We start from the raw sequence: 23,407 nt of genomic DNA, 5'->3' as shown, positions 1-23,407 counted from the left end.
TGGTGTTAATGAGATGTGGTGAAGGATTGTAAACTTCTTATTTATGAACTTTCACTTAAAATTCACAGGGTAGTATCATGTAACTGTATGTCTGGATGTATGGTAAAAACACAAACAATGCCTTTTTTGGAAAACACATTTTGCTCATTGGAATGAACTGAACTTACCCCAATAGCAAATCGAACAATCTTTGCATTCTCAGCTAAGCGTATTGCATATGGCAAGTTATGTCTGTCAGTAGATTCTCCATCAGTAATGACGATCAGGATCTTCTTCACGTTTGGTCTAGAACCTCCTGCTGATGTGAAAACATTTTGGCTGCCAAAACAAAAACAATATCATTTCAATACGCGTTTGTCCAGTTCTTTGGTCAATAACATAACATAACAATTTCATCTCTGGAAATCTGCATTTTATTTATGTTTGAAAATATGTTCATTATGCAACTGACTTCATTTCCCACATTTAGCTTTACCAGTTATCCAAGAATATAAATCTATTATGTAGGGCTGGGAAATTAAACAATATCAATAATTATTGCAATATAATTTCCATCAATAGCAATATAACAAATGTTCAGTCACTATATTGCTTATACATTGTGCAAATTGAGGAGGTATAACACATACGTTCAAAAATGTTGTGTTGTTTATCAAGTTTGTTTAAAACCACAACCCTCTCTTAGGAGCAAAAAACTGTTTTTACTCTTAACAGAAATTAAAATGTGACATTTATTGTGATAATTATCGATATTGATGTGGAAAGTTTGGAATAACTTTTTGTCATATTGTCAAGCCCTATTTTTATGTCTAGCTCAGTTTGGGGTTTGTCTCGTCCACTGCACGGTAGACAAACTACACACACAACACCACAAACTACACCCTCAAAAGTGTGTTAACTGCTACTGTGTCAAAAATTAAACCACCATTTCATATACATTATCACAACAGCATTACATCAGCACCTACACCACATATGCGATGGCACTAGCTGTGTTAGTTGTGCTGCCTTTTTGTTTTATTCCATTGATTTTCGACTGCCATCGTCCAGATGAGAAAAAGTCACGAAAGTTCAATTCAACAGTGACATCATAAGAGAACTGGACAACAGCAAACTGCAAAGAGAGAAGAAGAAGAAGAAGAAGAAGAAGAAGAAGAAAAATAATATCTAACAGTCATGGAGGCAGTGACAAACTGTAGAATTTGATCTTTCAGTGAATTCTCTGAGTCTGTGCAATAGTTTAAGTGGCAGTGGGAACATCGTCCTGGGAACATACCTGTGTATCTTTTCCCACAAATGGGCGTACCAGCTTTTTCACAAATGTCTTCATTGTTTGAAAATCTCCATAGTTTACGCTGCCTGAACCATCCAAGAGAAAAGCAATATCTGCTTCGGCTCTGCACTCTGTCAAAGACACGGGCCAGAATCTGAATCATTTGTTAAAATCCACATAGCACATCTTTGACAAAAATCTATTTGATGTGTACTTTGTCCTGTCTGTTAACATGGAGGAGGCAGGGTTTATGAGCTACACTGCAGCCATCTAGTCCGCCCCTCTGAACGTCATTTCCAACAGCTAAGCAAACTGAGACTATTTGACTTAAACTACTCTCACTTCAAATGAGATAAAAAATAATCTAATAAAAAGCAAGAAAACATTGGTGAGCATGAATAAATGTTCAGGAGGAAAAGTTTACAATGTTTTGAATGAAGAACTCTTCACTTAAATAACACCACGGATGGGGAATGTGTTTCTGTTCTGCTTCGTCGTGGACGTTTTCAGCGATGTTGGCTGATTCTTCACTTTCTCCCATGTTGTCACTCCTCGTCTCGGCCAAATGTGCCGTGCCTCCTCTCCGCGGTTGAGTCTCCCTCTCTTGTCTGTTTTGTCTTGATACGTCTTTTTTTTACACCGTGTTACGTACGTCATGCATGATATGCAGTGATAGATATACAACAGTCATCTTTTCTGTGTTATGTCTATTGAGGTTGAAATCTGAAGGTCTCCAGAAGGTCGGCGGTTCGATCCAAGTCTTCCCTGCATTCCAAAGTGTCCTTGGACAAGATACGGATACTGAAACCCTCATAGAAAGAGTCCTGCCCATAGATGCACTGTATGAATGTCTGTGAATAAACTTTACTGTAAAGCGCTTTGAGTGGTCATGTATATAAGAATACAGACTTAATTCCCCACAAATAAATTAAGACAGTAGAAAGTACGGATATTTGTATGAAACCCTAATACAAATAACCCTAACCCTAAAGTCAAAAGTCATCAGAAAAAACTACTCAACTAAAGAACAGATGCTTGAAAGATCAATTTAAGTCCAGTGACAAAGTACTTGTACTTTTTCTTGAGTAGTGGCAATATCAGCAGGTAATTCCCACCGTTACCTGTATCATGGGACATTTTCACAAACTCACCTGGAGAGGACGGCGGCACCGCGGATCCAAACCGATCAAACTGGTCGATCTGGAAGCATGCGCCGCTGTACATGGTGATACTTTTGCAATCCTTTGGGATGGTTGGGCCACATGCCTGAAAAGAGACGAGATCATATCATCCTGATTGAATTAGCGGACTATTTGATTGTGTAGTCGCCCTTTAAAACAACCGTTTTTCAAGCTGCAAGGCGATAAGAAAGTGATAAGAAGTGAACATATCAAATGTTTAATTGGACTTTTGACTGATCTCTATATTGATTTTAACTATGTTCTGGAAATCTGTGAAGTTTAACAACTCACCATAGTGCTTCGTGAGATGGGGTCATTCGTCATTGTCAAACCAAGGGACATGTTGACTGCAAATTCTGGCGCTGAATAGAAAACATTGAACACTTGTGTTACGATGCTCATATGATACGAATGCTTGGTGTCAAAATACCTGTTTCTGGTCTTTCTCTGGAGACGTTAACAGCCGCCTACCTTCAAATGGCAGACTTCTGCAGGTTGTAGTGCACTTGTATATTTTCCCCCTTCCCAATTGTGAATACTGTTCAAGGGGAGCGCTGATGAGCACGCTGAGGAAATAAAACACAGAGAAATATGTAACAGAATCAGTCTCGTCAGCGCCGTGCAGCTGTTTTCTTCTATCAAGAAATGCCATATGTTATTGCAGCTGTGAGGCGTGCGACTGACTTACTCTGACTGTCTTTGCACCACCTGGTAGCCAAACCCTGCGGCACTGTTGTCCCAGGACTTCCAAGCCACGGGGTCGATATTGAAACATAGAGCCGTATTCAACACTGAGAAACGAGAAATGATAAGATCAGAATCATATTTGATGAAGTGTTATAACAACTTTAAAACTCATCAGAATTTTAGTCTCTAGGAAAATCTATAGACTCCATGTGTGGCATTCAGTTTGTGTTTGGTTTACAATGGTGTGAACTGAGGGTTACCACATTGTCTGTTTGGATAACACCACTAGGGGGCACCAAAGTCAGAGCATTTCAAACTCTAGACTCACTTAAATTTAAGAAGGACTTCCTCAAACAGTGAAGTTAGAAAACTATGTGTTCATCCCACCTGGTTTATCTGCTGTGAAGATTCTTCATAAAATGAAACTGAGTTTGTGTTTTTTTACTGTTCACGTCTGTGACAGATGTTTGTAAGAACATGCAATTTAAACATTCATGAGACAGCTACTACCTCTTTGTTAACTTCTGAGTAATTTGTAAAAGCAGAAACAGTTTTTCACCATCAAATACTGATAGTGTTGTGCTTCACATGGAAACAAGCACGACTTCCTTCTATACGTGCTATTATTGTACATTGATATGTCTTTTTCCTTTTTAGGATTCTCCACAAATGGTCAACATGATACGAACTCTTCAACCGTCTGACAAATGATTTTCTCATGGTGAACAGCAGGAGAACAGATGACGTTGAACCTCACGTGTCTGATGTTTGTGACTTTTACGATATTTTGGTATCTTGTATGTTTAGAACATCATGTGTATATTTGCATAAATCTTGCATAAAAGTAAAAACCTGAGGTTCTGCTTTTTCTTGTCACCAGTGCTGCTTTGTATTGCTTTTCATTTCTTCTGACACTCTTGGTTGTATTTTAAGCCATTTAATAAAACCAGCTTTATACTAACTTACACTGGGTAAACACATATAAGCACACACATAGCACAAAATAGATGTGGGAGATAGATAAGTAGAATGTTTCACAAGTCATTTAGTAAATGCACATTATGATGACTTTTTATAGCTTTAATAGCTTTTTTGCAGCCAGCTTCTTTTATGGTCAATTTAAATGTAAAACACCATTTTAAGTCAAGATGTCTGCCTCTAAAGATTGAGGAGTCAGGGGTGAGCAATGTCTCCAGTCTCCTCTCTGCACAGGACGAGCAGATATAGATAATAACTGGGTGGGTCCATGATAGTTTAGCCTCTTCTCATGTGTTCCTGTGATTATTTTCCAGATTCCTGCCGACCTGATCTATTCATGTAGCACATGCACGCAGGTCATTTGAATGATAGATGCTGTTAAACAAACACAATGAATCTAAATGGTCAAAACGATGTATCTACCAGTATGAGCAGTTGAAATGGGATCAATATGGAGACTGGGGTCTGTCTGGGATGTGGTCTATATTTTCTAAATGTTGTTATTAGTGTTCATTCATCCTTTAGCTCTGGTGGTTTTTAAAACAAGGCAAATACTAGCATTTCTGCAGGAACACTTTAAATGTCACTAAACAAAATAGATTACATTGTTACTGCCTCACAAATATATAGAAAAACTTTTTCTACATCTGTAGGGATGGTGTATTATTTTATTTTAAAAAAAAGACAATGTAAGAGAAAAACCTGCAAGTTTTCTTACCTGACATGAATACTGCAGCAGCAAATATCCAGGCCATTGTGTTATCCTGTCGGAAAAATGCATAAAGTGCGATGGTTTGCTCACATGAATGTATGTGGAAGAGAGGTGACTATTTCTACTACTGCGTGTGCAGAAATCGTGAAAGGACTGCTTAAAAGTTGAGGTTAGAGGAACTCGAAGTAGGTGGGGTCACAATACTAACCCTTTCTGTTTAATGTGGGCTATAGTCACAATATGTCATCACTTGCAGGAAGCAAAAGCAGCTTTTTATTATGATTCAAGAGATTAAGAACATGTTTTAAAAAGACACCAGTAGAATAAAACCTTAACTTCAGCTCTTGTTGGCTGTTGTGGCACTTTTTGCTGGAAAAGGTGAAATGGATGCAGACACAGATGTGAAGGAGTTTTATTTATACCAAAAAATCTATAAAGTCACTTTAAATTCAAGGTTACATCCACAGCAGTAAGAAAACATTAGGATTTATTTCTATAGTGTGGTGGAAAATTCCACTGACCAGGTGTCTCACTGCTGTGATACTGTCTACCTGACAAGATGGAACCCTTATTTGGCGGTGTCTCACTGCTATGACCTTGCTAAACAGGGTGTATGCCCTTATTCGGTGATGTTTTCTTTCAACTGCTACAGCAGATAGACACAGATGATGATTTCATGTCTTTTTTTCATATTATGTTTTATGAAACGCCTCTTTGTATAAGTTCTGGCTTTTGTGAACTTCCACTTTGAGCACCCGTGCTTGTTGTGTAACCTCTGCAGAGCTTACTATTAAAAAGACTCAAAGGCAACTCCAGTCTGAGAATTTCATTATTTCAAATCTCAAGATGAATTTCCATCACAATAGATTAAAATAAAAAAACAAATATACTTGTTTTGAGATGCATAGGATGTTGTCCTTTACTAATGCAAACTTGGGCAGTAAGGAAGTCAAATATCATGCTGCTCCATTTCTTCTTTTGCTGGACTTCCTCTGTCTCATCGCACCCCATTTGAGAGAAAGAGGTCGGCACTATGAGCGGGGAGAGTCAATATCTGTTGACTTTATTGCCTCAGAGAGAGAGGTTATGTTTTCGTTTATTTGTTTATTGTCAGTTAGGATTATGCAAAAAAAACTGTGCGACGGATTACCATAAAACTCTGGTGGGTCAAGAAGGAATCCATAAAATGTTGGTGTGGATATGGATCAGGGGGCGAGATACAGCATTTTTCAACGTTTTCATTGATTCCTCACTCATTTTCTTAATGATGAAAATAAGGCATCTTTAAGGGACTTGATAACTATGAATGTGTGATGTATATTAAAAATTTAAGGAAACACGTAAAGGGAAAAGGAATTAGTTGACTGGATACATATTGCTCTCTTGTTGCTCAACTCCATGAATCATGCCTTTATTATAAAACATAATTAAAAACTAGGGGCTGCGTTCCAGGTGAAGCTGTTGAGCCATTTTGCCACGCCCATTTCAAATTACTCCAGAATACGTTTTAATTTTCACCACTTTCAAATTTTCCTCAAACTTTGGTAAGCTTTTGAGCATGTTAAAGCCCTCAAAAACCCAATTCATTTTGGTTAGAATAACAATAATCAGAATGAGAATAATCCTTACAATTTCAATCGGACGTAATTTACTTTTATTATTTACAAATATTTGCCATCGGACATGACTTTCTAAAGATGTGTTTTTATACTCCTTACAGCTCCAGTCCAAATGTTCTCGATTGGAGAGTGTTTCTTGGCCAGCGACTTGTGGGCAGTTCTGAAGAGTTTGAGAGTTCTGTGGGTGTTGTGAAGATTATCCTGAGCAAATTTACAGGCTCTAACATTGCTGTACTACAGCTGGAGAAACCCGTCAGCTACATAGATTATATCCAGCCTGTGTGTCTGGATAACCACAATGACAGATCCTTCCCTGTTGGTAGTCGATGCTGGGTGCCAGGCTGGGGGAAGGGCAGTAAGAATGGAGGTGAGGATCCTTCAAACTATGTTACTGTTGTGCAATAATGCATTAAACGTGATACCATAAAATGGTGTGCCTTTCGGCATTTAATATTTAATAAATAACTCTAAAGATAACGCCCCCCCCCCCCTTAGAATGTTTATGACATGTGGCGGGGGTCAGAGAGATAGGTGCTGAGATAAGCGTGTGTATGTGTGTGTGCCAAATTAGAGAAAGTTACTAGATGCATGCGCAGCACCTAATTATCTCTGAACCCGCTACATGTCGTAAAACACTCCGAAGGCGGAAGGGTGTTATCTCTTTGGCCAGCCGCCATTTTGGAAGCATGCTGAGTCACACAGACACACACACATGCATACTCACATACCTATCTCTGTTTAGTAAGTACACCGTTAGTAATTTGTGTTTTTTATACTTTATTATATTCATAATAAATGTTTTTCTTTCACAAATGTTTTTTTATTAATGTTGCATAAGTAAATTTTGCCAACCTCTACACTGTCTCTATATCCTTCAACTTAGCTAACTATCTATATGGTAATTTTGGTTATAGTTATTAATTTAATTGTTAATCAGAGTTCCAAATTTGAAGTTAGTACTTTTACGAGACTTAATCAATAAATTGGCTATCGTTTCCCTTCCTTTAAAGGGTGGTGCCCTGAGGTAACTTTAATCAATTCAAGTTATTATTTAATATTAATATTTTTAATATTAATATTCAATATTTTATTTTGATAACCAACTTTATTGAATGCCGAAAGGCACACCATTTTATGGTATCACGTTTAATGCATTATTGCACAACACCTGCCTTTGTAGTTCTGTTGTGCGGTACAGCAGTTTTGCCGTTCGTTGTCAGACAGGACCTTGTGTCGCTGCCTGAAGGTTGGTAGAGCTTGGATTGCGAGGAGGTTTCCTTGTTGAGATGAGCTGGAAGCTGCACCCTTCCTCCATGAAGTTGATTTGAGTTGAAAGAGTGAGCTGGACCACCACCCTTCTCCTGTGAGAGGATTCGTGGAAGGAGCGGTGTGCTCCTCTCGAAGAGGGGTATGGAAAGAGCTGGACACCCTTCTCCTGTCCAGAGTGGCGTAGAAAGAGAATGAAGAAAGGGAGACCTGGCCTTATATTGGCTTGGTGACCTCATAGGTCATGGGGCCCAGAGTGACCAATAGTGGTTGACCCTTGTGTCTCCGGTTGGTTTTCACACCTCTGTGTGACGTTGAGGCACCCTGGGAGACGGAGTTCTGGAGGCTCTGGTTTTCTCCAGAACAAAGGACATGCGGCTTCAGGCTTTTGACTACACATGTAGGCCGAACGTAGTTTCACAAATACCAGGTCCCAACATTACCCTGCTCAGACTTGGTATTAACATCCATCCTGACTGATCAAATCACAAGTGGTCATCGCCCAATACAGGTCTGAACGCACCCAAATGCGTCCTGAGATCTGATCAGGCAGACCACGTTGGGAGGTGGTCTTGGATGCATGGGGCCTCATTATTTTTGCTGTGTGATGACAAATGTGTGGTTTGTCGAGACGCTTCACACAAGTGCATTGACAGAAAGCATGAATGCAAAAGCACGAGTACAAAGCCACAGCACGAATGCTAAAGCACGAGTGATCAGTCCTCTCAGAACGGATGTTAACACCAGGTCTGAATAGGGCCTGGTTTTAATGGGATTTTAAGTTGTAACTGACATGAGTCAGGCTTCATGATGTGTAAGACATTGTTGGGACATGGTATTTGTGAAACAAAGTTCGGCCTACATGTGCAGTCAAAAGCCTGAAGCCGCATGTCCCTTTGTTCTGCAGAAAACCAGACCCTCCAGAACTCAGTCTCCCAGGGGGCCTCAACGTCACACAGAGGTGTGAAAACCAACAGGAGACACAAGTTTCAACTCCTATTGGTCACTCTGGGCCCCATGACCTGTGAGGTCACCGGGCCAATATAAGGCCTGTTCCCCCTTTCTTCAGTCTTTTCCATGCGACCCGTCGAGGGGAGAAGTTTGGCTTCTCCAGCTCACATCTTCTCTTTCCATTCACCTCTTCGAGAGGAGCACACCGCTCCTTCCACGAATCCTCTCAGAGGAGAAGGGCGACGGTCCAGCTCACTCTTTCAACTCAAATCAACTTCATGGAGGAGAGTTGCAGCTTCCAGCTCATCTCACCAAGGAAACCTCCTCGCAATCCAAGCTCTACCAACCTCTCTGCAGGAGAACTTCAACCAGCAACTGAGCTGCACAGCCCAACAGAACCACGAAGGCAGGAGCCACACAACCAGCAAGACGATTTCACAGAACTTCGAACAGCACAGCAACTTCTTTTTTCCCCTTTCCACGGACGGGTAACACAACTGGGCTTAATAATTATACTAGGCTAAGCAAAGACTGTTTATTCAATTCCTTGTGATGTTTATAAGTTTGATTTGTGTTGTGATATTTTGGTTACAAGTTATTTGAAAGTTAATGTCAGTTATGCTCTTCAGTCTTTCCTTGCATGCATCTAGTAACTTTCTCTAATTTGGCACACACACAGACACACGCTTATCTCAGCACCCTATCACTCTGACCCCCGCTACATGTCGTAAACATTCCAAAAAGGGGGGAGGGGCGTTATCTTCAAAGTGGCCAACCGCCATTTTAGAAGCACGCTGACTCACACAGACACACACACATGCATACTCACATACATATCTTTATTTAGTAAGTACACCGTTAGTAATTTGTGTTTTTATACTTTATTATATTCATAATAAATGTTTTTCTTTTACAAATGTTTTTTCATCAATGTTGCATAAGTGAATTTTGCCAACCTCTACACTGTCAAGAACTCTATATCCTTCAACTTAGCTAACTATCTATATGGTAATTTTGATTATAGTTATTAATTTAATTGTTAATCAGAGTTCCAAATTTGAAGTTAGTACTTTTATGAGACTTAATCAATCAATTGGCTATCTTTTCCCTTCCTTTGAAGGGTGGTGCCCCGAGGTAACTTTAATCAATTGAAGTTATTATTTAATATAAATATTTTTAATATTAATATTCAATATTTTATTTTGATAACCAAATTTATTGAATGCCGAAAGGCACACCATTTTATGGTATCACGTTTAATGCATTATTGCACAACAACATATACTGAAAATTCACAAAAACTGTATTCTTGTGTTTTTAAGGTGCTGACAAAGCTGGCTCAAGTCTGCGAGACCTTGAAACTCAAGTGGTAAACTGTGGTAGCGTTTCTGATTCAGACAACATTTGCACTTATGCCATAGACCTTCAAGAGGTAAAAACTAAAAGTTTCCCATCCACCTGAGTTTCTTCTCATCAGGGAAGAAGTTTTCAGATCAGGACCTGACTGATGTTGAATTCTCTTTTTCTCTTTGCAGGGGGATCAGGGCGGCCCTCTGCTCTGCAAATCAGACTCCTCTTGGTTCCAGGCGGCCGTTGTCACAATGAGTGGGAATAAATCCGTGCGGGCAGATATTCAGTCATTTGCGAAAACCTCAAGATTCGGGTCATTCTTAACGGAGACAGTTGGTGATATGCCATCTCCTGCAACGTCTACAACAGCAAATGCAGCAGAAAAAGCATTTTCCTTGTTCTTTAGTTTCGCTGTCGTTATTACCTCCATGTTCCTGTTGTAATGATGTGGTATTTGTTGAAGCTGCGTGAAATAGTCCAAAACTGTAAATGAACTTACAATACTCAGGTCAAACAAAAGAGAATACACCATGAGGCACCAATCAAATGTTTATTTACCTAATTTTTTTCAAAATGTGTTAATCCAGCTGAATGAGGTAGAGTATTTATTCTCTGTTCCATCAAACCATGCCTATTTTCTTTGAGTCACATTATAAAAGTCATATTGAGTCATGAAATAAATATTAATGAAGCATAAAACAAATGTTTATTTACGTTCATTCAGAAAACAAAGCAATTCAGTTTAGCGAGAGAAGCTGCTCCTAAGCATATTTTATTGTAGCAGTTTTGATGATAAGCAGAAGCCAGCAGATCCAAGTGCATTGTGTTTTTTTCACTTCCACCTAAAAAACACAAAGGAGCACAGATAGTTTGCAGGAATAATAAACAAATTGGTGCGGCTTGATTGGATGTAAGAGGACTGTTGGGGCTTGGCAGTGGTATATGTCCTCTACCATTCCAGTGCCAATTACGTTTATTGTTCTGGTGTGGCTGCAACTTCATTAGCCCCTGGTTCTGCTGCTTCTTCTGCCTCATTCATCATTTCTTTGTATTTACTGTTGAAAAATCCAGCCTGAGAGAAGAAAAGAAAGAAAGTGACATTAAAACACTTCGATCCTGCATTAAAGCTCCGTCATACATGAAGGGAAAGAAGAGAATAACTGCTGAATAGTTCAAAAATGAAAGGATAGTGTTCATTTACTTTTATTGGGGGTGGAACACCGTTCATTGACTCCATAAGGCTGTATAATAAACTAAAATAATGTATATATTTCGAGAGTCTCACCTTATACAGGCCAGCAGTGAGTAGAGCCAGCAGAGCTAACCCTCCCAGCGATCCCCCGACGATTTCTTTGGTGAAATCTGGTTGTGGATACACTTCTATCTCGGCTTCAATCTGAGACATGAAATGACATGAAGGTGGATCAAAATCAAGCTTATTTGAAAGACAAGTAAAATAAATAGAATGTGGAATCACCTTGTGAATCGGAGGCTTGTTATTAGACCCCGTAGAAAAGAAGATGTACTGGTTTGTGTCGTACTCCAGAGTAGCCGTGCTGGTCAAGAGGAATTTTGCCGAGACGAGTCCAATCTGTTTAAAAAATGAAAGACTTCATGATGAGAACGACGTTACCTTTGGTGACGTTCAATTTCTTTAGTAAATTACTGTAATTTTACCACGTTAGAATGAGCACCAGTTGTAAAATACTTCAAAATGCATGTTACAATGTGACACATGAACATCAGTTACCTGCTCTATCCATCCTGAGCTGATGTTGGCAGAGATTTTGTACTTTTTACTCTCCAGTCTTCCCATGAACCTACTGCACCTGAACACTCCGCACCTGGCTACAGAGCAGTCCTGTGGGTGAGGAAGAGACGACAGAAGTTGTAATACTGTGTTAGTACTTGAATCCCCAATTGTAGATAGTATACTCACCACTACATTATTCTCCTTTATCATAGCAACAAAGTCTGTGACAGTACGTTCTTCGTCTGCTTCTCTTCGGCAGTCTGGAATCTGGAATAGAACAGGTTTGCGTCAGTTTAACAGACGACCAGATGTGGTTCTCATGTGACCACGTCCCTCCCGTTCTTGAGGCTGCAACAGCAACATGAGAGACTTTTCTGGGATCAGTAACGTCACCTGCAAACTGCTCGAATCCACCCAGATGTCTTTATCGCCGAGCTTGACAGGCACCTTGATCACCACCGTGAAGTTCAGCGCCCTGATGTTGTTTGTGACCTGTCAGAAGAGGAGAAAAGGAAAGGATTGATCTGAAGAGGCTGAGCAAGCATCAGGATCCAGATGATGAACAAGTTATTAAACTCAGCCAAGATGATTATGTTTTCATCAGGGTTTGTTTGATATTTAGAAGGATTACACAAGAAAAGAGAAAGAAACTTGGTGAAAGGATCCATTCAATTTTGATGTGTATACTTTTTTAATCTTTAAAATTGCAATATTTTCTACATTTTCCTTATTTTCATGGATCTTGAAACTAAACCAGGCACGTTTAGGGGGCTGATATTGATGAGCGTGTGTAATTTGGTGCAGATCTAGTTAAAACATCTAGGATCTAGTGAATTTAAAATTGGTTTGATAAGGGGACAGTTGGGCCTCGGCGAAGGACATGATCATGTGAGGAGATACTTTACCACAATTGACTGCTTGTGAGGTTTCAGCACATCGTTCTTTCCAGATGTGAAGTTGTTGTAGCTGAGGGAGCTGAAACAGATGTTTTAATTTCAGCTAATAGAGTGTACACTTTGAAATTATTAATATTTTAATGTGATTTCTTTGACTAACACAGGAAATAAAAACACCAAACCTTTCAATCGTGACCAAAATGCTGTACTTCATGTCCAACCATTTCATTTGGTAAAGTTCACTTGAAGTGGAATGTTCCTGATTCTCACTAAAAGAGAGAAGTGAAATTAACTCTGCGAATTATGTATTAGTGATGTAATATGAATATTAAACATTATAGACAGGCACAGTACCTGGAAGCATTTGCAGAGATAAAAATCTTCCTGTCAAATCGTCTGTTGCTTTCGATCCCATAGGAGACGGTGAACAAAGCCTGTAATGAAAGAGGGGTGAGATTGTCTCTGCGTTTTGCTGCAGCAATGGGAAGAGATGCCTGTTTACAAATAACACAAACCTCAGTGTCGCTCTTGAAAATGGGGTTGTTAATAGTGCAGGTTGTCATTCCTCGCGATAAGCCATCTTCACTGTCCAAGGAGTTGCACTCGATTCTTCCCTTCATTAAAAGGCAATCAATGAAACAACAGCACATTTAAAGCTGAATTGCTGTGTGAGCGGTAGACTGTATCTGTAAATCAGCAATGTGTCTCCACTTCCTCCCGTGAATGAGCCTTAAATACCCTGAACCTAAAAGTAAGGGTGCTGCCATCTTGATATTTTGGCATAATTTTGAGAATAGCCAGTCTGCGCAGTAAAGATGTTTTGTTGTTAATCAAGACCGATACACATGGTCAAGAAATCCATTATAACAGACCAGATGCTAATGGTTTACGGCTAATTTTTGCTCAATGCTAGATATGTATACGTAAAATGGAGCCTTGTCCGTATTCTGCATTCATTTAATCTTTATAACGTTTTTGTGCACATCTTCTGAAGGTAATCATAGGGGGCAATGTAGCCAATCGTTTAAGCGAGACAGGACATGAGGAAGACATTTCAGCAATGGCGGAACTTTGTGAGGAGAGATTTGAAACTCTTGACTCGGTGCTGCCCTCTAGTGGATGTACAGCTTAACAACCATACCAATGTAAACGACGCATTGGAAGTATGTCGGTAGTGACCGTTAAACGAATGAGCCCTTACCTGCAAACCTGTGAACTTCCTGTAGGAGAGCCCAGCTGCGTACGTAAGTTTCACGTAGCTGTTGTAGGAGTCTTCGTCTCGGTTCTCCACTGATACTGTGACGTCCAACAGTTCATCAATGCCCACCTTCAACTCTGAGGAGCTGACAGAGAAAAGGGAAGGTGAAGGCACAGAAAAACAATAATCTAATAGTCTCCTTTTGTGCTAGCAGCTCGGTGAGGCTGCACTTTATAGCGATCCCCTCAGCTAGATGCTCACAGTCTACTATGCCAGACATGTTCTTGAAGAGAAGAGAAATGTAACCTTGCCCACACCCATAGGTTGGGCTTCACTTTTGGTTCTCACCTGTTGAAGTTGAAATCCACTTTCAGGTTATCTACACACTTGTTGTCAGTGCCACAGTTGATCTCAAATTTCAACTGTGGAAGAGAGCATGAAGAAAAACATGACAATGACAAGAATTCATAAAAGTTCAAATTAAAGCTGTTCACTTACTCACTCTGTTCAGTTAAATCGACATTTATTGCAAGTTTGTTTAAAGGTCACTTACAGAATGATAAGTGGTAGTTTGAGCCTGCTGGGCAAGACTTGGTTTAAGGTTTGTAGTAGAGGGAATACCGTCAAAGGTGAATCTGAGCTCATTTCTAAGTGCATTGAGAGCATCCTGAGGACAAGCCTGCGAGAGGAGGGCACAGTTGGGAAATACCATTAGTTTGAACTCCGTGAGTTTGTTTTGTTTTGTTTTTCAGACGGAAACCTCTTTGGGTTGTGATATAATCTGATGTTAACAACTCACCTGAATAAAGAATTTCACTGGGAAGCATTTTGGCCTTTGTAAGTCAACTTCAATTGACCCGGTCTTCTCTCGTTGTTTGTCCTTGATGTAGGCTCTGTTGTTTGGGACCTTGCGGGTGGCATCCAGTGTTAAAGTATAATTGATCTTTGCTCCAGCTGGAATGAATGACGGTTGAATCTACATATTACTCATGTACACGGACATGTATTTCAACAGATAGACAGTGGCTCTGTGGTTCAAGAAAAGTGAGAGGAATGAGTAACCTGTGGAAACTGTAGAAAGTTTGGTCATGGTAAAGCAGATTTCAGCTGTGTTCTCCAGTGGGTTCTGGCAGTTTTGTTTTTTTGTAGGGACCTGGTTTGGGTTGAACGACATCGTAGCCTCTACCATTACCACAGGCTTTGACCTGCAAATGGTTAGAGCAGAAAAAAATGAGGACCACCACGTTTTCATAGCATCAAATCAACAAAATATTAAAAACGAACACTTGGAAAAACATCAGTGTGATAAGATCTAACGAATAATGTGAGAAAACATTATTTGACGTGCACTCTGACTGTTTAATTTGGGCCATGTCCTATCAACGAACATGGAGGAGGAGGTGAACTAATTTCAAGACAAAATTAAATCTGATTGACAAGAGCTGTGACACTGTTGAGACAAAAAAAGTTCGTAAACTTTTCAAGTAAAGGTTTATGACATATACTGCATCCAGCCACCAGGTGGTAATCAAGAAGCTTTGGCTTCACTTTTGGGAGCTAACAAATCTTCCATCTATACAGTCTATGCTATAAATTATATTTTTATATAATTGTAAGCTTATAAATTATAAGTTTACAAATGAACAAAATTAGTAGGTTAACAAAGGACTGTTATAATGACAGACAGTAGAATCTTGTACAAACCTGAGTAAGACAACTGTGCCCTTTGACCCCACTGCTAAGTCAGGCAGACTGTCGCCACTGCGGTCAAAAGACGAGTCACTGATTGACATACCAAAGAACCTAAGTTGTTGCCGGACTTCAGAGGCAGCAATTTTCTGTGGAATTTAAGTATTTTAGATAAAACATGTTAATCTATCGAAAAGAATTAGGCCTCACAGACTGAATTTGTTACAGTCCCATTTAATTCCCCTTAAACTCTTCTTTGTTCTTCATAATAACATATTCAAAAGGTTTGACATGAAAAAATTCCCCTCACGGCCTTGAAACAACTTAACTCTACACCTTATGGCCCAGGCCCTGCCCCCAATATCCCAACCCTCACAGCGCCACCTGCAGGTGAAGAGCCTTTTCCAGCTGCTTGGCCCCACCCACAAGTTGACAGTATTGGTTTCTTAGGTTTGTGACATCACAAACCCCGGCTGTATCCATATTTTTCCAACTGGCATTTGTTTACTGCAGCTTTATGGTGGAAAAACTCTTGTCTTTGATCATGTCAAACCCTGACATATGAATATGTTTTTATGATTTTCACCCGAGGGGGACATTTAATTTTTTTTTGAGCCTACTCACCTGTGAGTAAGTCGAACTGACTGTGCTTCCTCCTTCGCCGTGGAATATGTAGATGCTGCCTTGACCACCGTTCTCCAGAGGTGCACCAACTGCCACCTCCCTGAGGTCATCTGCGTTGAGATCAGGCAGCACAGCGAGAGAAGAGCCAAACCTCGCCTGGTCGGACTCATCCCCTCTCAGCACTAACGGAGATTCGAAGTGACACTCGACCCTCTGTTCAAAATATATGGAGGAGAGTCAACGTTTGCCTGTATGTCAAGAAAAAAAAAAAATTTAATGGCACTAGAAGAAATGGTCACTTACCAAACGAGCTAAACCGCAAACGTAAACTCTTCCCTCTCTATCAGCTTCCTTGTACATAGGGGCAGATATGAGGATTAGGTCAGTGTATCCGTCATCGTTCACATCCATGGCACGAACCTCTGCCCCAAAATATTCACCAGTCTGAAACTGTTTAAGAAACAAGAAGAAAACAAGAGTATTTATTCCAGATCTATGTACACGTTTATTGTCTATATATCCGATCAGAAACCACGCACCTGCCATGGGAAGGGATCAATCTTTTGATTGATCTGTCCACGAACTGCCATCACAAGTCCTCTGTGTTGATATCTCGGAGCGCCAACAATTGTCAATTGGCCTTTTCTGGTTTTTGCGATAGTCATGGAGTAACCTGAAATTTAAGAGTCAAAGCAAATAAATCAAAACATCCAAAGGTTTAGCTACACTTGACAAAAGAGTCATTTATAAAAACTAACTAACTTTAGTAGTGGGTGTAGTGTTTTTCTTTTCTTTGAAGGGTTTCTAATTTACCTTTAAATGTAACTTTGGTGATTTTTGGAGCTTCATGTATGACATGTGAACATGTTTTACTCACATGACCCTTGCATGTACAGTACTTTCTGACTCCTTGTTTTTCATTTGCCTTTTTTACCTTTTTTTGCTCAATTCGTGTCGTTAGCGTAGGAGGGAGGGTTACAGTAGAAAAGTACTAATCACGTGTGTATTAGTTTGTTATTACTGTAAAATTCTTACCCAGATAACTGTCTTGTAACATGAACAAAGGCTCATATGAACTCAGCTTCTGGCCTGATAATGTGTATTCCATGTAGCCTCCTTTCCACTGGTTGGCGCCAACAGTGCCCATTTGAATTCCCTGTAATTCAGAACCACAATCAGCCCACAAAAGCGAAAGTTAAATGCATTATAGAGTCAAAACATGTCGCCTGTGTGTAGCCTTTCTATCACAAAGGCAGGTGTCGGTGTCTTTGATTATTATTACCCCTGGCACATAAGCCACACTGAATCCCGCCTGAGCCATTTCCATTTTCAGTGTCTCTCCAGTGGACTGAGATCCTGAAACAGCAAAAGAAATGAGCACTGAGCTGAATCCCACAGTTACATACCCGCTGTTGTTGAATGGATTTACAGTGGCAAGCTCGTTAAAACAAGTTCAACTTATTATAATATAATTATTATTTCAGTGTTTGAAAACATAACATAAGAACTGGATGTGCATCATGAAAGGAGCTCAATAAACAACATCAACGCTAATATTTGTCAACTGAGAATGTAAATGGGATTTTAAGCTGTAAGTTTACATCCGTACCCTCAATAGAGAAGATTTTGTCCTGCAAATTCTTCGTTATTGCATCAAGTGCGTCAAAGCTCTCTACTCGAAACACGTGATTTGTCGAGAGCGAAGATGCAATAGAGTCCAGTTCCTGTTTCGCCCTTGTGGAATTGAACGCTCCCCCCACCTAGAGGCATGTTGAGAAAATAGTTTTAATGCTGTTCAACAGAGTTGATTTTTGTACTCGTTCATAGATAGTTTATCCACCTGCACTCATCACGAAACCAGAGTTAAAAAGTAAGGTATTTATGTTAACATATTCAGAGAAGGTAAATAAGAGAGTAATTAATTGAATACAAAAATAACAAATAATGAAAAGATATATCTGTAAAAAAGACAAATTAAGAGGGAGCTTAATAAGTAAAATTTAATGAAAAGTCTGACTAAAAAGGTAGGTCTTGAGTTTGATTTCCACATAAATAGGTTTAAGAGATTTTTAAACCAATAAACTTTTTTCAAAATCAATTCTGAAGGCAGCAAGAGCAGAGATTTAAAAAATTGGTGTTAATGAGATGTGGTGAAGGATTGTAAATTTCTTATTTATGAACTTTCACTTAAAATCCACAGGGTAGTATCATGTAACTGTATGTCTGGATGTATGGTAAAAACACAAACAATGCCTTTTTTGGAAAACACATTTTGCTCATTGGAATGAACTGAACTTACCCCAATAGCAAATCGAACAATCTTTGCATTCTCAGCTAAGCTTATTGCATATGGCAAGTTTTGGCTGTCAGTAGATGCTCCATCAGTAATGACGATCAGGATCTTCTTCACGTTTGGTCTAGAACCTCCTGCTGATGTGAAAACATTTTGGCTGCCAAAACAAAAACAATATCATTTCAATACACGTTTGTCCAGTTCTTTGGTCAATAACATAACATAACATAACAATTTCATCTCTGGAAATCTGCATTTTATTTATGTTTGAAAATATGTTCATTATGCAACTGACTTCATTTCCCACATTTAGCTTTACCAGTTATCCAAGAATATAAATCTATTATGTAGGGCTGGAAAATTAAACAATATCAATAATTATTGCAATGTAATTTCCATCAATAGCAATATAACAAATGTTCAGTCACTATATTGCTTATACATTGTGCAAATTGAGGAGGTATAACACATACGTTCAAAAATGTTGTGTTGTTTATCAAGTTTGTTTAAAACCACAACCCTCTCTTAGGAGCAAAAAACTGTTTTTACTCTTAAAAGAAATTTAAATGTGACATTTTTTGTGATAATTATCGATATTGAAGTGGAAAGTTTGTTATAACTTTTTGTCATATTGTCAAGCCCTATTTTTATGTCTAGCTCAGTTTGGGGTTTGTCTCCTCCACAACACGGTAGACAAACTACACACACAACACCACAAACTACACCCTCAAAAGTGTGTTAACTGCTACTGTGTCAAAAATTAAACCACCATTTCATATACATTATCACATCAGCATTACATCAGCACCTACACCACATCTGCGATGGCACTAGCTGTGTTAGTTGTGCTGCCTTTTTGTTTTATTCCATTGATTTTCGACTGCCATCGTCCAGATGAGAAAAAGTCACGAAAGTTCAATTCAACAGTGACATCATAAGAGAACTGGACAACAGCAAACTGCAAAGAGAGAGGAAGAAGAAGAAGAAAAATAATATCTAACAGTCATGGAGGCAGTGACAATTTGTAGAATTTGATCTTTCAGTGAATTCTCTGAGTGTGTGCAATAGTTTAAGTGGCAGTGGGAACATCGTCCTGGGAACATACCTGTGTATCTTTTCCCACAAATGGGCGTACCAGCGTTTTCACAAATTTCTTCATTGTTTGAAAATCTCCATAGTCTACGCTGCCTGAACCATCCAAGAGAAAAGCAATATCTGCTTCGGCTCTGCACTCTGTCAAAGACACGGGCCAGAATCTGAATCATTTGTTAAAATCCACATAGCACATCTTTGACAAAAATCTATTTGATGTGTACTTTGTCCTGTCTGTTAACATGGAGGAGGCAGGGTTTATGAGCTACACTGCAGCCATCTAGTCCGCCCCTCTGAACGTCATTTCCAACAGCTAAGCAAACTGAGACTATTTGACTTAAACTACTCTCACTTCAAATAAGATACAAAATAATCTAATAAAAAGCAAGAAAACATTTGTGAGCATGAATAAATGTTCAGGAGGAAAAGTTTACAATGTTTTGAATGAAGAACTCTTCACTTAAATAACACCACGGATGGGGAATGTGTTTCTGTTCTGCTTCGTCGTGGACGTTTTCAGCGATGTTGGCTGATTCTTCACTTTCTTCCATGTTGTCACTCCTCGTCTCGGCCAAATGTGCCGTGCCTCCTCTCCGCGGTTGAGTCTCCCTCTCTTGTCTGTTTTGTCTTGATACGTCTTTTTTTTACACCGTGTTACGTACGTCATGCATGATATGCAGTGATAGATATACAACAGTCATCTTTTCTGTGTTATGTCTATTGAGGTTGAAATCTGAAGGTCTCCAGAAGGTCGGCGGTTCGATCCAAGTCTTCCCTGCATTCCAAAGTGTCCTTGGACAAGATACGGATACTGAAACCCTCATAGAAAGAGTCCTGCCCATAGATGCACTGTATGAATGTCTGTGAATAAACTTTACTGTAAAGCGCTTTGAGTGGTCATGTATATAAGAATACAGACTTAATTCCCCACAAATAAATTAAGACAGTAGAAAGTACGGATATTTGTATGAAACCCTAATACAAATAACCCTAACCCTAAAGTCAAAAGTCATCAGAAAAAACTACTCAACTAAAGAACAGATGCTTGAAAGATCAATTTAAGTCCAGTGACAAAGTACTTGTACTTTTTCTTGAGTAGTGGCAATATCAGCAGGTAATTCCCACCGTTACCTGTATCATGGGACATTTTCACAAACTCACCTGGAGAGGACGGCGGCACCGCGGATCCAAACCGATCAAACTGGTCGATCTGGAAGCATGCGCCGCTGTACATGGTGATACTTTTGCAATCCTTTGGGATGGTTGGGCCACATGCCTGAAAAGAGACGAGATCATATCATCCTGATTGAATTAGCGGACTATTTGATTGTGTAGTCGCCCTTTAAAACAACCGTTTTTCAAGCTGCAAGGCGATAAGAAAGTGATAAGAAGTGAACATATCAAATGTTTAATTGGACTTTTGACTGATCTCTATATTGATTTTAACTATGTTCTGGAAATCTGTGAAGTTTAACAACTCACCATAGTGCTTCGTGAGATGGGGTCATTCGTCATTGTCAAACCAAGGGACATGTTGACTGCAAATTCTGGCGCTGAATAGAAAACATTGAACACTTGTGTTACGATGATCATATGATACGAATGCTTGGTGTCAAAATACCTGTTTCTGGTCTTTCTCTGGAGACGTTAACAGCCGCCTACCTTCAAATGGCAGACTTCTGCAGGTTGTAGTGCACTTGTATATTTTCCCCCTTCCCAATTGTGAATACTGTTCAAGGGGAGCGCTGATGAGCACGCTGAGGAAATAAAACCCAGAGAAATATGTAACAGAATCAGTCTCGTCAGCGCCGTGCAGCTGTTTTCTTCTATCAAGAAATGCCATATGTTATTGCAGCTGTGAGGCGTGCGACTGACTTACTCTGACTGTCTTTGCACCACCTGGTAGCCAAACCCTGCGGCACTGTTGTCCCAGGACTTCCAAGCCACGGGGTCGACATTGAAACATAGAGCCGTATTCAACACTGAGAAACGAGAAATGATAAGATCAGAATCATATTTGATGAAGTGTTATAACAACTTTAAAACTCATCAGAATTTTAGTCTCTAGGAAAATCTATAGACTCCATGTGTGGCATTCAGTTTGTGTTTGGTTTACAATGGTGTGAACTGAGGGTTACCACATTGTCTGTTTGGATAACACCACTAGGGGGCACCAAAGACAGAGCATTTCAAACTCTAGACTCACTTAAATTTAAGAAGGACTTCCTCAAACAGGCCCTACTCAATACGTCACTGTTTTATCGTTTGTGTGCTGGAGGTTGTGTTTCATAAACAGTCTTTGCTGCAGAGTGAAGTTAAAAAACTATGTGTTCATTCCACCTGGTTTATCTGCGGTGAAGATTCTTCATAAAATGAAACTGAGTTTGTGTTTTTTTACTGTTCACGTCTGTGACAGATGTTTGTAAGAACTTGCAGGTAGATATAGTGGCTCTAAACGATAATTAATTTGCACATTCATGAGACAGCTACTACCTCTTTGTTAACTTCTGAGTAATTTGTAAAAGCAGAAACAGTTTTTCACCATCAAATACTGATAGTGTTGTGCTTCACATGGAAACAAGCACGACTTCCTTCTACACGTGCTATTTTTGTACATTGAGGGATTTTTTGTTGCGCAAATGAAATCTGCCTTCTTTTTCCTTTTTTGGATTCTCCAAAAATGGTCAACATGATACGAACTCTTCAACCGTCTGACAAATGATTTTCTCATGGTGAACAGCAGGAGAACAGATGACGTTGAACCTCATGGGTCTGATTTCTGTGACTTTAACGATATTTTGGTATCTTGTACGTTTTGAACATCATGTGTATATTTGCATAAATCTTGCATAAAAGTAAAAACCTGAGGTTCTGCTTTTTCTTGTCACCAGTGCTGCTTTGTATTGCTTTTCATTTCTTCTGACACTCTTGGTTGTATTTTAAGCCACTTAATAAAACCAGCTTTATACTAACTTACACTGGGTAAACACATATAAGCACACACATAGCACAAAATAGATGTGGGAGATAGATAAGTAGAATGTTTCACAAGTCATTTAGTAAACGCACATTATGATGACTTTTTATAGCTTTAATAGCTTTTTTGCAGCCAGCTTCTTTTATGGTCAATTTAAATGTAAAACACCATTTTAATTCAGGATGTCTGCCTCTAAAGATTGAGGAGTCAGGGGTGAGCAATGTCTCCAGTCTCCTCTCTGCACAGGACGAGCAGATATAGATAATAACTGGGTGGGTCCATGATAGTTTAGCCTCTTCTCATGTGTTCCTGTGATTATTTTCCAGATTCTTGCCGACCTGATCTATTCATGTAGCACATGCACGCAGGTCATTTGAATGATAGATGCTGTTAAACAAACACAATGAATCTAAATGGTCAAAACGATGTATCTACCAGTATGAGCAGTTGAAATGGGATCAATATGGAGACTGGGGTCTGTCTGGGGTGTGGTCTATATTTTCTAAATGTTGTTTTTATTGTTCATTCATCCTTTAGCTCTGGTGGTTTTTAAAACAAGGCAAATACTAGCATTTCTGCAGGAACACTTTAAATGTCACTAAACAAAATAGATTACATTGTTACTGCCTCACAAATATATAGAAAAACTTTTTCTACATCTGTAGGGATGGTGTATTATTTTATTTTAAAAAAAAGACAATGTAAGAGAAAAACCTGCAAGTTTTCTTACCTGACATGAATACTGCAGCAGCAAATATCCAGGCCATTGTGTTATCCTGTCGGAAAAATGCATAAAGTGCGATGGTTTGCTCACATGAATGTATGTGGAAGAGAGGTGACTATTTCTATTACTGCGTGTGCAGAAATC

The 23,407-nt window shown here is 39.3% G+C and overlaps 2 protein-coding genes and 1 long non-coding RNA gene across 3 annotated transcripts in view; 1 reads left to right on the top strand and 2 right to left on the bottom strand.

The window, feature by feature from the left end:
- The window catches only part of LOC117752787 (integrin alpha-D-like), a 13,318-nt gene extending 8,261 nt beyond the window's left edge, over positions 1-5,057 (bottom strand). Inside the window, exons 1-8 of the mRNA XM_034570407.1 lie at positions 4,838-5,057; positions 3,143-3,245; positions 2,926-3,020; positions 2,746-2,816; positions 2,425-2,539; positions 1,277-1,404; positions 969-1,114; positions 168-318 (exon numbers count right to left, since the gene is read on the bottom strand). Coding sequence (XP_034426298.1) covers positions 168-318; positions 969-1,114; positions 1,277-1,404; positions 2,425-2,539; positions 2,746-2,816; positions 2,926-3,020; positions 3,143-3,245; positions 4,838-4,874 — 846 coding nt within the window. The 5' untranslated portion in view covers positions 4,875-5,057. The remainder of the gene's footprint in view (positions 1-167; positions 319-968; positions 1,115-1,276; positions 1,405-2,424; positions 2,540-2,745; positions 2,817-2,925; positions 3,021-3,142; positions 3,246-4,837) is intronic.
- The window catches only part of LOC117752796, a 19,447-nt gene extending 8,580 nt beyond the window's left edge, over positions 1-10,867 (top strand). Inside the window, exon 2 of the long non-coding RNA XR_004612142.1 lies at positions 10,614-10,867. This is a non-coding gene — a long non-coding RNA (uncharacterized LOC117752796). The remainder of the gene's footprint in view (positions 1-10,613) is intronic.
- On the bottom strand, positions 10,606-23,407 carry LOC117752791 (integrin alpha-D-like). Its single transcript, XM_034570410.1, has 30 exons — positions 23,270-23,407; positions 21,442-21,544; positions 21,225-21,319; positions 21,045-21,115; positions 20,724-20,838; positions 19,576-19,703; positions 19,283-19,428; positions 18,477-18,627; positions 17,787-17,937; positions 17,460-17,533; positions 17,213-17,333; positions 16,717-16,850; positions 16,481-16,627; positions 16,178-16,390; positions 15,569-15,702; positions 14,927-15,069; positions 14,664-14,818; positions 14,418-14,543; positions 14,213-14,286; positions 13,868-14,009; positions 13,182-13,280; positions 13,021-13,100; positions 12,849-12,935; positions 12,676-12,745; positions 12,164-12,262; positions 11,957-12,037; positions 11,768-11,878; positions 11,495-11,608; positions 11,303-11,413; positions 10,606-11,089 (listed from the first exon to the last, which is right to left on the bottom strand). The coding sequence occupies exons 1-30, from the start codon at positions 23,304-23,306 to the stop codon at positions 10,991-10,993; spliced, it is 3,411 nt and encodes a 1,136-aa protein (XP_034426301.1). The 5' UTR covers positions 23,307-23,407; the 3' UTR covers positions 10,606-10,990.

This window comes from Hippoglossus hippoglossus, chromosome 19, assembly GCF_009819705.1.
Source record: "Hippoglossus hippoglossus isolate fHipHip1 chromosome 19, fHipHip1.pri, whole genome shotgun sequence".
NCBI classification, from domain to species: domain Eukaryota; kingdom Metazoa; phylum Chordata; class Actinopteri; order Pleuronectiformes; family Pleuronectidae; genus Hippoglossus; species Hippoglossus hippoglossus.
Note: the sequence above shows the minus strand (reverse complement) of the source record. Positions and strands in the feature narration are given on the sequence as shown.